This window comes from Aristolochia californica, unplaced genomic scaffold (genome assembly GCF_029961685.1).
Source record: "Aristolochia californica isolate CCGP_79_NKW_82.1479 unplaced genomic scaffold, dmAriCali1.0.hap1 SCAF_15, whole genome shotgun sequence".
Lineage (NCBI taxonomy): Eukaryota > Viridiplantae > Streptophyta > Magnoliopsida > Piperales > Aristolochiaceae > Aristolochia > Aristolochia californica.
This window is the reverse complement of record NW_027181826.1, coordinates 24,104,147-24,120,056: the sequence shown is the minus strand read 5'-3', so window position 1 is coordinate 24,120,056 and position 15,910 is coordinate 24,104,147. Positions and strand designations below refer to the sequence as shown.

The window sequence follows — 15,910 nt, the reverse complement described above, 5'->3', positions numbered from 1 at the left end:
AGCAGAGGAAATATAGATTGCCTGTCTTGGGAGAAACAACCAGACGAAACTCCATTGCCCATCTTCAAGTTGATGATGGGAATATAGCAGTCCTGATTTGTACGGATCCCCGGTAGTAAGCCGCTGGCATTGGGTGAACAATGAAGCCTGCAAATTGAGGAATTGATACCTAGCTTAAGCTAGTGACAGATGATAGATTTGACAGGTAATTTACGAAGCTTTAGCGACAATCACACGGACACTTCCCCTCTTTGAATACTTTCATGTCGTTTCTAGGTTAAAGCAAAGGATAAGTGCAGGCCGTAGAAGCCTAGATTTTGGATTGAAGTGCCCAGATATCAAAGAGTCAACAATGAAGCACTTTTGACAGAGGAAGGAAGAAGAGATGGCCTTTGAGATGCTTGGTGGGAATTGGCCTAACCTTAGTCTGGTTTGCCTTTTGCCCCGGAGGATTCAATACCCTTAAAATTTACTTCTCTCACTGGGCTGTTTAAACTAAGCTTGATTTGCTACAGCAGGGCTGTTTAAGAGCTATGACATATAACCTGTTCGGTTTGATCCTTCTTTTCGTCTGCGCCAACGTTGGAAGAATGCCGGATGTTCAGAGCTTTCTGTATTTAATCAATCTTTACAACATTTTGTGCATGGAAACCTAATATGATTGTTGGGATCAATTGTTTGTAGCTATTTACTTTTTTACCTGCCCAAAAAGAGAACAATAGAAGAAAAGGAGGACATCTAAAGAGAACTATTGAGAAGATAAGATGCCTGAGGGAGGTATCTATTCTATAATGGAAGGAGGGAGGAGGGAGAGAGGGATGACCAAAAGAAACTCCTATTTAGCTAAAGTAACTACTCTAATTACTCTAATTACTCTTAATTAGAATTGAAATTTCTACTTTTAAGGAGCAAGTTATACTAGTTTCAGTTAATCACTCTAATTTCATCACTATTGTTAACCATGATCTATGTAAAGATATTTGTAACTTCGTCATCATTGGGAACAGATGTGAGAGTAACTTTATCCTCTACTTTCTGCTAAATAAAGTGATAGTCAAGTTCTATATATTTGGTACATGGGTGGGAAAAAAAAGTTCTCTTCTATAGCTAAAATGTTTTGATTTATTATTATAAAGGACCTAAGTGAATATAGTATTGTTTGAACCTATGTCACCTAGAAACTATTAGAAGCTAATGCTTGACATTTGCTTCAATACTCATTCGAGAAATACTTTTTTTGTTAGCGAACCTTTAAATAGCTGAGTATCCTTTTGAGAGCATTTTAGTTCTTTCTGATCAATGTCATTCAATATTAGTACGCCTCGAAGGCTTACTTTGCGTTGAAATTTCAATTAATCAAAACTAGAGTAGAGAGAAGCTCCACGGAGCTTTTGGGTAAGCCTCAAAGCGTACTCTTTTAAGCATTACAGAGTTCAGGTTCTGGGTGAGAAAAGGAGGTTCTGGGCAGTCGTTTTTTACTATCTGATTCTGTCTGTGTTGCCACTTGAGCTACAAAGTAACAAGAATGATGAGATTTACGAGCAGCAGACACAAAATTCAAACGGATTCGAAACAGAAAACGAAGTGCATCAGATTGTTTTGACAAAAATATATCAACATTGATACAGGTAGAGTTATAAATATACATTTTCAATTAAACCTATTGAAATAAACAAGTAACCCTTCCGGTCAAAACCAGATTGGCATTAAGAAACTGTTCAGAGGAACTGAAGAGTACGCCATGAGCATAACATGGGCTAATAATTTACCAAGCCTGCCACCAGGTATCCACTTTATGCCCTACACAAACAAGAACGACGCTTACCAATCTTCGGTTAGGTGTTAGCTCAGCAATGTTGAAGTAACCATTACATCTTCCTCTCAGTTAAAGTTGTCCGCCTGTTGTGCATCCATTTCATCTGTAACAAGGCCACAGAAAGAAACCACAAAGTACCTGTAGGAGGTGGGGAAGATGAGGTTAAGAGTGTCGTACAAGAACCATTGTAATCAACTGATGCTACTGAATTAAACACTACCAAATAGTCACACATCCACTCATGTGTGCACGAGTGAGAGAGGCAGAAAGAGTACTTGCTACTATAGCTCTTCCGTCAGAGAATTTTCCGTGGAAGGTTTAAGCTGCACTGCGATTTAGCAATCCCTGGAAAGATAAATAGAGATCGTTGTTCTCGATGCCAAATATCACTTCTGCTTTCCTTAAGGTTTCCTTCATCAAAGAAGCATAATTTGTCAATTAGATAATAATTAGTGGCAAGAGCTATGAATCAGAAATGATACAGCCCGGTAGGGTCATTGCAAAAGCTGTTTGTTCCAGAAACTGTATTACCTCCCGTGATTGCCTCTGGGCATTGAGCTCCTTAATGTTGGCTAAGAAAGCACCAAACTGCTCATATGAGAGACGACTTCTGAAGTACATAATGTCAAGAAATGATATATTATTAAAAATGATTTTAAATTTTAGCAATAACATAAAGCAGTTCTAGGAACTTATAAAAAATACATGGACTAACCTGGCTTGGCGGAAGAATTCCTTTCCATCAATACGAGGAGTTCGTGCTGATAAGCACACAACCTCAGTTAGTAACATAATACAAGGAAATACAGTGTATGCAACAAGCAAAATGGTAAACTAAGTCCACCAAAGTAGTCCAATGTCTGGATAAAATCATTTAGAAGCTCTACAGTGAAAACTTATATTATACTCACCAGGCAAAGAGCGTCCACGAGGAGGGGAGCTCGGTGCAGAGGACTGTGTACTTGAGGGATACCATGATGACAACAATCCCCTACCTTCAAAATTACCAGATACATTTTTTGGAGATACAGCTGCCGAATATCCCCTAGGAGAACCACCTGTTGAAGTAACTTTAGGTGTTTCTGTGGGAGTAAATCGTGGAGTGATATACGGAGTCATTGAAAATCTCTGACCAATATACCGTGAAGCTGTAAGCAAATAGAGATTTTGAATTACATAAAAAAATAAAAACAAGAATCACAATGTAAACACTTGGCTTTCAAAAAAATGGGTGTCAACACTCCAACAGACTTATGTAAAAGCAGCTTTACCTTCTATCTCCCTGTTTCCAGTGGAGCCACCAACATAATTTGTTGCCATGTAGCCATTTGAGGACTCATCTGATTTATAATACCATAAAAAGATTTAAACATTCATGCTTAATATATCGTCAATGTAAGTATAATAAGCCAATTACACTCAAGAATGTAAATATTACCCTTCACCAAGGAGGATTTTGTGACTGATTGGTCACATGTCCCAATATCAACCGTCTCTGCTTGCTGTAGAATAACAAGAAAACTGTTGAGTTTTCAACAATAGCTTGGTCTGGGCAGTTCATATGAAGAAAATAACAACTGTGACTACCCAGTAAAACAAAAGAGATCATTGTAGTAATATCTTACATGTGCATTATCATCATTCAATGATTGCATCAGCTGTCTCTTGAATGTCTCCAACTGTTGAAACAGATAAGTGAGAATCAAAATATTTATGGAACTTTGGAAATTAGTTAATGTTTTGCTAAAAGAAAAACAAAATTGAAATATTAACATGATTCCATATGCTTTTTTATTCTGCTAAATGAACTACTTATTCCCATAAATATCCCTGTTTCATTAGAAGAGAACTATTCATGAGGCACCATAGCTCCTAAAATTTGATAAAATAGCATATTCTTATTTTACACATATATTTTATCAGTGCATACAAAGTGTTGAAATGTCAACCCACTCAAAAACTTAACACAAGGCACAGGTAAAGAAAAATAGAAGACAATCCATGCACCTCTCCTCAGAAACTAGTAAAGAAAGCAGCCAGCCAGAATTTATCTTTGGATATTGAATATGCTCACATAACCAAAAGTGTACATAAATGTACGAAACAACCAACTGCTTCTCTACTTCCATATTTGGTTTCTTGGACCAAAGTTCATAGTTCTGGCCCTAATCTTGATTATTCAACCAGAAATTGTCCACGAACCATACAGACACGAGAGATTAAGATATTAAATTTAGAAATCTAAAGAATATAATATCAAAACAAATCTATAAATTATATTGATGACAAAAACAGAAAGTAGTAGTTACAACAAAATGGCATCAAGCTAATATTACACACAGTACAGTGTCCACCTTCAACAATGCTCATAATACGTCAAGCACACATGAATCTTCAGTAAAATAATTTTTCTTTGAGAGTTAACAGATGTTGTATAGTTTATTGTAAATGTTGAATAGACACAGACTACACCCTAAATCCTGGTGAGACTTGAACCCAAGACCTCACACAGGATATTCCAGAAATTTCAAGGCAATATGTGCATAGATGTGTAAGAATGTAATCAAATAATGTTCTCAAGAAGATGCAAGATGCTGATAAGTATTCTTTTTTCCTTTGAAAGTAGAATTATGATCAAATACAACAGGAAGCAAAGATATTAGGATTGTCAGCCGCATATTGTCAAGGGCCTAGATAAGGTTAAACATAAAAAGCCTCTCTACATCAATTAATCCTCATTTCTTAGAGCTTCCCTAATGAAACCTCTTTTCTCATTGTTATATAAAAAATAAAAAATAAGCATGCTTAATACAGCATTCAGTAGAGTAATATAACCTGATAATGCCTTAATACAACCAAAATAACAAGACATTAAAAATGAAGTTTTCCATGACTTTTGATACAATAAGAAGGCTTACAAGCATTTCCAACAAAAATAGGAAGTATCATGAAAGAACATGTTGAAACAGTTACAATGACTCCTAAATTAGTAGGGGTGTCAGTTTTATCCCATTTCCTGATTATTCATCTGTTGTTTATTAAACAAACTAGATACGGAACAAAAAATTGTATCCATATATGTAATCAGGTAATTTTACCCATCTACCACTCATTAAAAGGAACCGAATCGGGTAATACCTATACCATATCTGATTACCCGAATACCATTTATGTAAGGGTAATAACACAATTTCTTTAAATACCTATATATTCTAAGTTTCTAATTCTAACCATATTTTCACTATTCCCTGTTCCAACCATTGACCAAGAGGATATGCTCGACGCTTTGGAATTTCTTCCCCTCTACTCTCTCTCACTCAGATCTTTCACTTCCAAGCTCCAGCCTCCATTCCTCTCCAAAAGTTTGCCCTCTCTTTCTCAGCCTCTCTCCCTCAAACCCTAAGCCCCCTCTCAATCAATCTGTCACTCGTCCCCCCTTCCTCTCTCTGTAAAGCCTCTCTACCTCTCGTCATATCCCTTCTACCGTCTTTTTCTCAGAGTCTCAGCCCCTAGCTCAACCACCTCCCTCTAGTCTTGTTCCCTCCCTCAAAAGAATTAAACACTCTCTCTCTAAAGCTCTCTATTTAAAGCCCTCAATCTCTTGTCCCAATTCCCATTTCTGTATAAACTGTAAATGGATTTTTAGTTTGGGAGAAGAGTTAAGGATGTCTCACTTTTATAAGGAAGTCAATGTTATAGAAGAAATTTGTCGAGGAATGATGGCTATTTAACAATGGTCTAGTTTGATCATTTGATGCCATAGGAAGTGTATAATTATGTTTGTAACTCTAATGGGATTTTCAAGGCTGAAAGGACTACAATAGCCCGTAGCTTTTGAATGTTTTGTCTGAATTATCTTTTATTAAAAAACAGAAATAGGATGATTATTTGCATTAACCAGTACTGCAGCAGTAATTGTGATAATCATTCTCTCTATTTTTTGCAGATAAACAAACATAGGCCAGCATCAAATTCAAATGATGTAATGATGATGTAGATTTATCTTTTTGAAATATTTTTTCTAAATATATGCAGGAAAGACCTTATGTTTGATGTTATATGACTTTTTACTGTCTTTAGACATTACGTTTTCTTTTTTCTTTTTCTTTAAGTGTTTTATATTTTAATCATTTTTTACTATTTTCTGCTTATTTATCTGTTTACCCATTTACCAGGTCAATAACCGGGTAAATAAATAGAATCGGAATACCTTCAAATAATAATTAGACAGAATTGATATGGAATATGGTGCTTGAAATGGTATACATAATAGGTTATTCCATTTTGTATACCATTCACACCCCTATAGGATAGCATGGTTGATGTTGGCTGGCAGACTAGTTTGCCCTTACTAACGCAACAAGGCAATAAGTATATCATCTCTTTTTTTTTTTATAAAGCAAATATATCATCTCTTTTACAGCATACAAACTCCTTTTCTTTTTTTCTTTAAGGTCAACACAAATTTATTGAGAGATGTTAAAAGACACGTGTGTAGGGATGACATGGCTAGTAAATAAGGAGAACTTCCATAGAGATGGAATAGAATTGTAATTATGCAAGCTGGTGTATGACCTCTTATGTTTTTTTCCTTTTGAAGTATGTAACCCTAAGGGCATTGTAGTCATTGTAAACACCTTCCCACAATTATAAATATAGTCTCAAGGCATGGGGTAGAGCATTCAATCCTTTTCCTCTTGATTCAAATTTGTCCTTACACCTCTTTCTTTTTTCTTCTTCTTTCTCTCCCTTAGTTTCTTCTCTCCTCTCTCCCAAGAGTTAGAGTTCCTCTCTTCTCTCCTTCCCTTGAGATCTCTTGTGTTTATGTGTTGGCCCTATAAATCAACAAGAGACACTTAAGATAACAGAGAGATTATGATTTGATAACACTGGCAAAGCCTTGGCTCTGGAAGAAGGTACCAATGTCAATATTGTCAACCTCACTCATAATATTTGAATTTTGAACATTTCGATGTCCATAAGTTAGTCGTGCAACCCAGAAAAGTGAATAGGAGAAACAAAATACAAATTTATCTTGGTCTTGAATCAAAACTATTTCTACTCATTTACTTTGTAAGTATACAAGCTCAACTAACAATGAGCACCTAACCAATAAGAATTTCACTTTTGAAGTTACCACAACCCAACCATTTTTTTTGTGTTACATTTTGTTCACCTGTTCTTTTTGCAAGAGAGCTAAAGGTTCCTTTGTATTAGGGTCACATGAAAGGTTTAGACTTTTTGAACACCCTAGTGGATGCATAAAGAACCCTCTGACTTTTTTATATTCTTTGAGAATGACTTCAAAAAGTAAAAACCTAGTTCTTGCAAATTTTCTATACTCTTATCCATAGTTAGGGATACCTAAAAAGTGAATAACTAAGTAGAAAATTTCATTTACTTTTAATGGGTTAATTAGTTCCTTGATCGTAGGAGGTTATTTCCGTTTTCATAGTCATGGGTAGTTTCTTGTATGGCTATATATAGCCGGGATGAAATGTAACAGAGATATGGTGATTAATCTTGAAATATCTGATACAAGAATTTAAGATGAAGAAGAATATATGAACAGAGAATGAACAGAGAAGGAGAAGACAGAGTAAGGAAGATAGATTTCAAGATTAATCACACATATCTCTGTTACATTTCATCCCGGCTATATATAGCCATACAAGAAACTACCCATGACTATGAAAACGAAAATAACCTCCTACGATCAAGGAACTAATTAACCCATTAAAAGTAAATAATTGTTAACCCACTAACCCACTAACTAATTACCAACGACCTTAGCCATGTCCGGCTCTACCTTCCTGGTCTCTTCATGTGGCCATATCCTGATACAAGAATTTAAGATGAAGAAGAATATATGAACAGAGAATGAACAGAGAAGGAGAAGACAGAGTAAGGAAGATAGATTTCAAGATTAATCACACATATCTCTGTTACATTTCATCCTAGCTATATATAGCCATACAAGAAACTACCCATGACTATGAAAACGGAAATAACCTCCTACGATCAAGGAAATGATTAACCCATTAAAAGTAAATAACTGTTAACCCACTAACCCACTAACTAATTACCAACAACCTTAGCCATGTCCGGCTCTACCTTCGTGGTCTCTTCATGTGGCCATATCATTCCCCACCCCTTAAGAATCCTTGTCCTCAATGATGAAACCAGGATAGGACTTGGTGAAACGCCACTCATTCTCCCAAGTTGCATCTTCTGTCGGTGCCCCCACCCATTTCACTAAGATTTCAGATTTGGGCCGATATTTACCCTTTTGGATCACACTTCGATCTAAGACCTTCTCGGGTTGTGGAAGAACCGTTGCCGTGTCCGAAACAAGGGGAAGTTGGTTAGATGTTGGAGTAACTAGACCCAAATGCTTCCGTAACAAACTGACATGAAACACATCATGAATTTGAGAACCAGGAGGTAAAGCCAGTTTATAAGCCACCAGACCAAGCTTCGCAATAATTTTGTATGGCCCAAAGAAACGTGGGGCGAACTTTATGGAGGCCCTAAAAACCACAGAAGTCTGTTTATAGGGTTGGAGTTTCAGATACACATAATCGCCCACTAGGAATGATACCTCTCGTCTGTGTTGGTCTGCTTGACATTTCATCCGCTCCTGAGCCAACAAAAGGTTACGCCGTAGTTCACGTAGGATGACATCGCGGTCACATAGATACTCATCAACTGCTTGTACACAAGAAGTGCCTGGTACATAAGCCAGTAAACTTGGAGGTGGAATACCATAAAAAGCTTCAAAAGGTGTCATCTTGGTAGAAGAGTGAATGGAAGTATTGTAGCTGAACTCGGCCCAGGGAACCCATTCGATCCATTTTCGCGGCTGGTCTCCTGCAAAACAACGTAAATATTGCTCCAAAGTTCGATTGACAACTTCCGTTTGGCCGTCAGATTGAGGATGGTAGCTCGAGCTCATACATAACTTGGTTCCTTGTAGCTGGAACAATGCTCGCCAAAAGGAGCTGATAAACACCTTGTCTCGATCACTAACAATTGAATGTGGAATTCCGTGCAAGCGAACCACTTGGGCAACAAATGCCTTGGCAACTATGACAGTCGTAAATGGGTGTTTCAATGCTACGAAATGAGCATATTTTGTCAATCGGTCGACGACTACCATGATAACAGTATACCCATGGGAAGAGGGTAACCCTTCAATAAAATCCATCGAGACATCCGTCCACATTTGAGTCGGTATGGGTAGCGGTTGAAGCAATCCTGCGGGCTTCATACAATCGGTTTTAAACCGCTGGCAGATATCACATTGTTGCAAAAAATCCTTTACCTTATGGCGCATTTTAGACCAGAAGAAACTCTGTTTGATACGGGAGAGAGTTTTATGAAACCCAAAGTGCCCACCTATAGGCGACGAATGGCAATCAGCCATGATCTTTGGAATCAAGAAAGAGGTGGGGCTCAAATAAACTTTGTCTTTTATAAACCACACACCGTCACGTTGGAGTAGCTTGGGTCCTGCTAGAGATGGCCCTTCTTGTAATAAGTCTTTATTAAAGGAATCCTGTTGGACTTCCTTTTGAAGCATCGGCCACCAATCTACACGTGGTTGAGAAATAGATAAGAATTGAAATTCAGCTACACGTGATAAAGAATCTGCACCTTGATTTTCAGGCCCATGTTTATACTCAATTTCATAATCATAACCAAGTATTTTGGGCAGCCAACGAGTCTGTGCTGGTGTAGTAATTCGTTGCTCCAGTAAGTACTTGAGACTTTGTTGGTCGGTGCGGACTGTAAATGGTTTCCCCAGCAAGTATGGTCGCCATTTCTTTATAGCTTTAACAATTGCCAACATTTCTTTCTCATAGGTGGACAATGCCAAGGCCGAACCTTTTAATGCTTCGCTAAAATACGCCACTGGTTGATTATGCTGAGTCAGAATTGCACCGAGTCCTATTCCGCTGGCATCACATTCAATGACAAATCGTTGAGTAAAATCGGGCAGACATAGGGTTGGGGGTGATGTCAATGCTTTTTTTAATAACTGGAAAGCTATCTCTGCATCATCATTCCATTGAAAATCATCCTTGCCTAAGAGATGGGTCAAAGGAGCTGCTATACTTCCGAAATGGCGGATAAATTTCTGGTACTAACCTGCTAACCCGAGAAACCCCCTGACCCCCTTGGCTGTAGTTGGTGTTGGCCATTCCAAGACAACTTGAATCTTGGTTGGATCCACCGATACTCCTTGCGTAGAGATTACATGACCCAAGTAGTCGACCTGTGAAACTCCGAATTGGCATTTCGACTCCTTTGCAAAGAAACTGTTAGTTGATAATATTTGTAGAACAATTTGCAGATGTGTAAGGTGGTCTTCCCATGACTTCGAATATACGAGGATATCATCAAAGAAAACCAAAATAAATTGCCGGAGATAAGGACGGAATAAATCATTCATGAGACCTTGGAAGGTTGCTGGAGCGTTGGTGAGTCCAAATGGCATAACCACAAACTCATAATGCCCTTCGTGTGTTCGAAAGGCGGTTTTAGGAATATCTTCTTCTCGCACGCGAATTTGATGATAGCCCGACCGTAAATCTAATTTAGACTAAAATTTCGCACCATAGAGCTCATCTAATAATTCATCAATGATAGGAATTGGATACTTATCTTTAACCGTGATGTCGTTGAGAGCGCGGTAATCCACACAAAATCACCAAGTGCCATCTGTTTTCTTTACTAACAGGACTGGAGACGAGTATGGGTTGTGGCTTGGCCGTATCAGACCAGAGTGCAAAAGCTCTTTTACCATTTTCTCTATCTCAATTTTCTGGTAATAAGGGTACCGATATGGCCGCACACTGACTGGTCCCGCTGTCGGCTGCAATGGAATATGATGGTCATGTGAGCGCCTTGGAGGTAAGCTGGCTGGTGTTTCAAACACCTGAGAGTATTGAGCGAGTAGGCGGCCCATCTCAGGAGGGTAAGAAGTTGATTGGTTGTTGCCGCTGTTGGAAGGAATTATTTGAAAAAATATTCCCGTGCCTTGTAACCCATTGAATTCTTTGTCGGTTAAGGCTTCTATGCCAGACCGTTTCAATCCTTGAAATGTGTGGAAGGTTCCTGCCATGTGGAATTGCATGGTGAGCTGCTTGTAGTTCGTTTGGATGGGTCCAAGAGTTGCAAGCCATTGTACTCCCAATACCAACTGGCATGCCGCGACCGGAAGAATATAATAGTCGGTGGTGATGGAAAGTCCTTGAATGGTGAGAGTGAGCGCTCGACACTGACCAATGCATTCTATCTTCTCTCGATTAGCAACCATGACTTGGAGTTTCTTATCTTGTAATACCGGTAACCCAAACTTCGAGACGATGGCCTGATCAATGACGTTATGGGTGTTGCCACCATCTATCAGTACCGTTACATTTTTGTTTTTCAATTTTCCAAGGACGCGTAACGTTTGTGGGTGTTCGGTACCTGCAATAGCATGAAAAGAAATTTCAGGTAAAACTTCATGAGAGTTTGGTTCTGATCGATCGTCCTCCACATCTTTGATGCCCGTATGGGGTGAATCCTCGATCCTAAATAATTGTGGTCGTTCGCAACGATGGCCTGGAACGAACTTCTCGTCACAATAATAACATAACCCCTTCTCTCGACGTTCTCGGGCTTCTTGGTTGGTGATACGGCAGAAGGTTGCCGGATGAGGATTGGAGCTTTGGTGTATGCGTTGGGTCGGTGGAGGTCCTAACACACCAACGATTGAGTTTGGTGAGACCTTTGGTGTAAAAGTTGTCTGAGACCGGAGTTGCTGGTTTGGTCTCCTCTACAACTGGTTTCGTTCCTCGATTAGCTGAGCCACTCCTATTGTATCTGCCAAGGTGCGAGGTTGTTTAATCTTAACATCTATGCGAATATCGTCTCGTAGTCCTGCAATAAAACAACCTATAAGGAACCTTTCGGACAGACCATCCACTTGGTGAGAAAGCCTTTCAAAAACTTCTTGATAAGATGTGACGGATGTGGTTTGTTTAAGCCGATTCAGAGCTTCGGACGGGTCCTCATAATCGGTTGGACCAAATCGAAGGTGTACAGCCTTGGTGAACTCCTCCCATGTGAGTGGTCCGCGAAACTTCGTCAACCACCGGTGCCATTGTAGGGCGACGCCTTCTAAGTGGAAAGAGGCGAGCTAAACTTGGACTTCAGGTGCAATGTTTTTGAAGTCAAAGTATTGTTCTGCCTTGTAAATCCATCCAATTGGGTCGTCTCCGTTAAATTTCGGGAAGGATAACTTGAGGTTCTGATGAGAATGGTCATTTCGAGTGTTTGGACGAGAAGGATGTGGGTGGAAAGCTTCATCACGTGCAAAGGGGTTGATGTCAGAAGAGCTAGTGTTTGGGCTTCGAAAGGCTCGAAGAGCTTGAAGTTCGGTTAACACCGTTTCTAAGGTGGTGTTTACCTGATCAAAACTTGACTCGTGCCGAGCCAAAATTTCATTGACCTCGTTGCGGAATTTTGCATGCGTTTTGCTGCGAGTATCCATGGTTTTTTTTTTTTTTTTTTCTCTCTGGTTTGCGGCAACACCAACATCAGCAAAAAAAATTATTTGTACCTAAGGTCGCAGCGTCGGTACCTTAGTTCTGTAATTGGATGCGTCTCGGCAGTGGCCAGCTCCAGTACCGGCAACAACGGCAACGACGATTCCGGCAACACGGCAACGTAGCAGCAGCGAGGAGGAATCAGGCACAGAGCTTGAGTCCCGGCGGCGGCAATTTTTCTTCCCCAAACAGAGATTTCCTCTGAATTCGAAGAAAAATTCTTCTTCTTCCCGAACAAAAATTTCTCTGCGTTCGAAATTTCTTCCTGAACAGAGATCTCTGATTTCGGAATTTCTTTCCGGCGACAGAGAGAAGGCTGCGGTAAAAAAAAAAATTCAGCAAATAAAAAATTTTGGAACAGAGGGGTTTGAAAGGAAACGGTGACAGCAGTTCGGAACGACGGAAAGAACGGAAGGAGAATTAGGAAAATTGAAGAGCGTGACAAAGAGAGACGCAGAGACAAAGGAAGGAACTCGCGGAATGGAATCCCGGAGTCGTAACAGTTCGAAACGACGGAAAGAACGGAAGGAGAATTAGGAAAATTGAAGAGCGTGACAGAGAGAGACGCAGAGACAGAGGAAGTAACTCGCAGAAGGGAATCCCGGAGTTGTAACAGCTCTGATACCACTGATACAAGAATTTAAGATGAAGAAGAATATATGAACAGAGAATGAACAGAGAAGGAGAAGACAGAGTAAAGAAGATAGACTTCAAGATTAATCACACTTATCTCTGTTACATTTCATCCCGGCTATATATAGCCATACAAGAAACTACCCATGACTATGAAAACGGAAATAATCTCCTACGATCAAGGAACTGATTAACCCATTAAAAGTAAATAATTGTTAACCCACTAACCCACTAACTAATTACCAACAACCTTAGCCATGTCCGGCTCTACCTTCGTGGTCTCTTCATGTGGCCATATCAAAAATTTCAACTTTGACAGGAATTATGTTATTTCCCATTAAAAAAGTAGTTTACAAAAGACTTTCTTTTTTTTTTAATAGCAAAGTCACTCATGGTATCAACGCCTCCTTTTCCATTTTTTTGTGAGTTCCATGGAAAGCGCATAAGGTCTATTGATTAAAACCAAGAAAGCACTTAACTTGGCAGTAAACAATAACAAAACAGGAGAGAAGTTTATAAAATGCAATTATGCACAGTCAAACTGTAAGCAGGATATGATAGGTGCTTGTCAACCTTCAACGTTGATCTATAATCTGCATGTACTAAAGATAGAAGAGGTGAAAAAAGAAATAATAATAAGACAGAGTATAAATGAATTCTCACATTTTTCAGATTAAGGATAAAAAGAGTAAGCTAGAACATAACTATTTCATTAATAGCATATATCTATGGAGAAAACTATTTGCAGGTAAAGAAAAAATCAGAGAAATGGTACAGGAGACACTACTTAACTCGAGGAGTAATGTCACCATCTATAGCCCAAAGCAGGTAATGAAGTCATGCAACTTCATCTATTAATGATCTTATCAACAGTGTGACATTCAAAAATTTGCATCACAAGTGATTTTGATGGTCCATTTAGTTAAGCCAAAGGAACTTTATCTTAAATTAATGACATTCAGCAATTTCATTCTACGCATTTTCTACCCAAAATCGTGTAGCTAATCAATGTAAAGAAGGTTCTCCTCGATATGAAAAAACCATAAAATAGTGTGTGTGTGTGTGTGTGTGTGTGTGTGTGAGTGAGAGAGAGAGAGAGAGAGATTGAATCAACAGTACATGATTGATATTATTCATTAAATATACATCTCACCTTTGCCAAATCCCGGTTCAATTTCTTCACCGTTGCTGTCAATGCATCTCGCTCACTCAGCAGCTTAACCTTCAAATATAATGTTTTGCAGTTAAAACAACTAAAATCACTTTTTAGAAAGAAAATATGTACATTGCCTGAGAAATAAAAAAGCAAGGTAACATGAAAACTTTGAGAAACTAAATAGAGTGGAAATAAGGTTTCTTATTGAAATCTGTACTTTCTCAGCTTCCTTTTCCTCAACAACTTGACACTATCAGAGATGATACGAACAACATGGACAGAACCCCACAAACAAATGCAGAGTAAAAGCCCTTGCAACTCAAAGATTGCCCTCCACCTCCACTCATTACCTTCAGCAAACCAATTAAAAGAGAATGAAGGAACATCAGAAATGCAAGAAGAAGGGCAACAAGGATATTACATTTTCATCAACAGTCGCCCTTAGCTTTGCATCCATATCACGGAACATTTCACCCATCTCAGACAGCTTTTCCTGAAGGTCAAAAATAAAGCGGTCCTTCTCAACAACCTTTTGCCGGAGTCGTCCGGTCTCAGAATCAAGCTTTGAGACCCGCGACGCAATGGCCATGGAAGTAATTTTCCTGGCAAGATCGAGTTGGTCATAGGGATCCGTGGGGATGACGGAGAGAATCTCATCGGGAAGATGAAAATCGGCGCCGCCGCCAGCGATATGGTTGCTCATCATCGACGGAGTGTTGATCGAAATGTAAGAAAATCGGCAGCGTCCCCTGGAAGAGGGTTTCGGGGGCTCCGGAATAGGAAGCAAGCTCCACCTCCACGATAGTGGTAAATCTCCTCAGAGACAAAAGGGGTAAAAGGGGTATTTAGCTGAAACGTCTCCGTAAATTAGATTTGCTTTCAAATGTTTTGAAAGCGTTTCCCTCCAAGTCCATGCCTTTTCGCGCTGCCATGCCCCCCACTGTCCACTTCAACTAATCAACGGCAGCGTTCTCGACTTATCGTATGGGTCATCGAGCACCTTTAAATCCCTTACAGAATGGTTTATATTATTTTAATTAATAAATTTAAGATATTTGTTTATTTTTTAATACTCCCCGAATCACGTGTATGCCCCTCTTTTGCATCTATACATTTGGTTAATTTAGGTTAAACCCCATATATGATTACCAGTTCTGAGCTTAAATATTAGCACCAACTTTGATACTATGTGAAATTTAGTCCTAAGACTCATCCCAAAAATATGTATCGGTTCAACGGTTTGATCCATGTTTCAACCCAGTTAAACTGCAACCAGAGGCAATGACCACCATGGTCCAACCAGAAGTATCAAAACGACTTGGTTTAACACTATCACTCACGGGTGGGTCCTTACGTGGGACTGTCATTTTAAACCTATTCTACTATCAAAGGAAGTACCATGCAGAAACAGAAGGATAAAACTGCAGCAACTAAAAGGAAAAAAATGGAGAGAAGCAAGAAAATTATAGATTTCATTGCAGCTGGGAACCGTCAATTAGCCATTCCTTTTTATTATTTGATGCATTTGATGCATCAAATACACTAAAAAAGGCTATATTTGATGCATTCTCGTTTCACATTTACATGTCAAGTGATATGAAACCCATTGACTCAAAATGAGAAGTACTAAATATTTTGGGTTGACTGAAGAGCAATATTACCCATCAATGAACTTCAGGCCATTTTCAGAAGATATTTTTGGCAAAC

General features: G+C 39.0%; 1 protein-coding gene across 1 annotated transcript; it reads right to left on the bottom strand.

Annotated features, from left to right (window-relative positions):
* Positions 1-1,575: 1,575 nt before the first annotated feature.
* Positions 1,576-15,013, bottom strand: LOC137951840 (uncharacterized protein At4g15545). Its single transcript, XM_068798783.1, has 10 exons — positions 14,625-15,013; positions 14,201-14,269; positions 3,442-3,495; positions 3,255-3,318; positions 3,088-3,156; positions 2,728-2,964; positions 2,532-2,577; positions 2,348-2,426; positions 2,092-2,227; positions 1,576-1,954 (listed from the first exon to the last, which is right to left on the bottom strand). The coding sequence occupies exons 1-9, from the start codon at positions 14,907-14,909 to the stop codon at positions 2,135-2,137; spliced, it is 996 nt and encodes a 331-aa protein (XP_068654884.1). The 5' UTR covers positions 14,910-15,013; the 3' UTR covers positions 1,576-1,954; positions 2,092-2,134.
* Between the last annotated feature and the right edge of the window lie 897 nt (positions 15,014-15,910).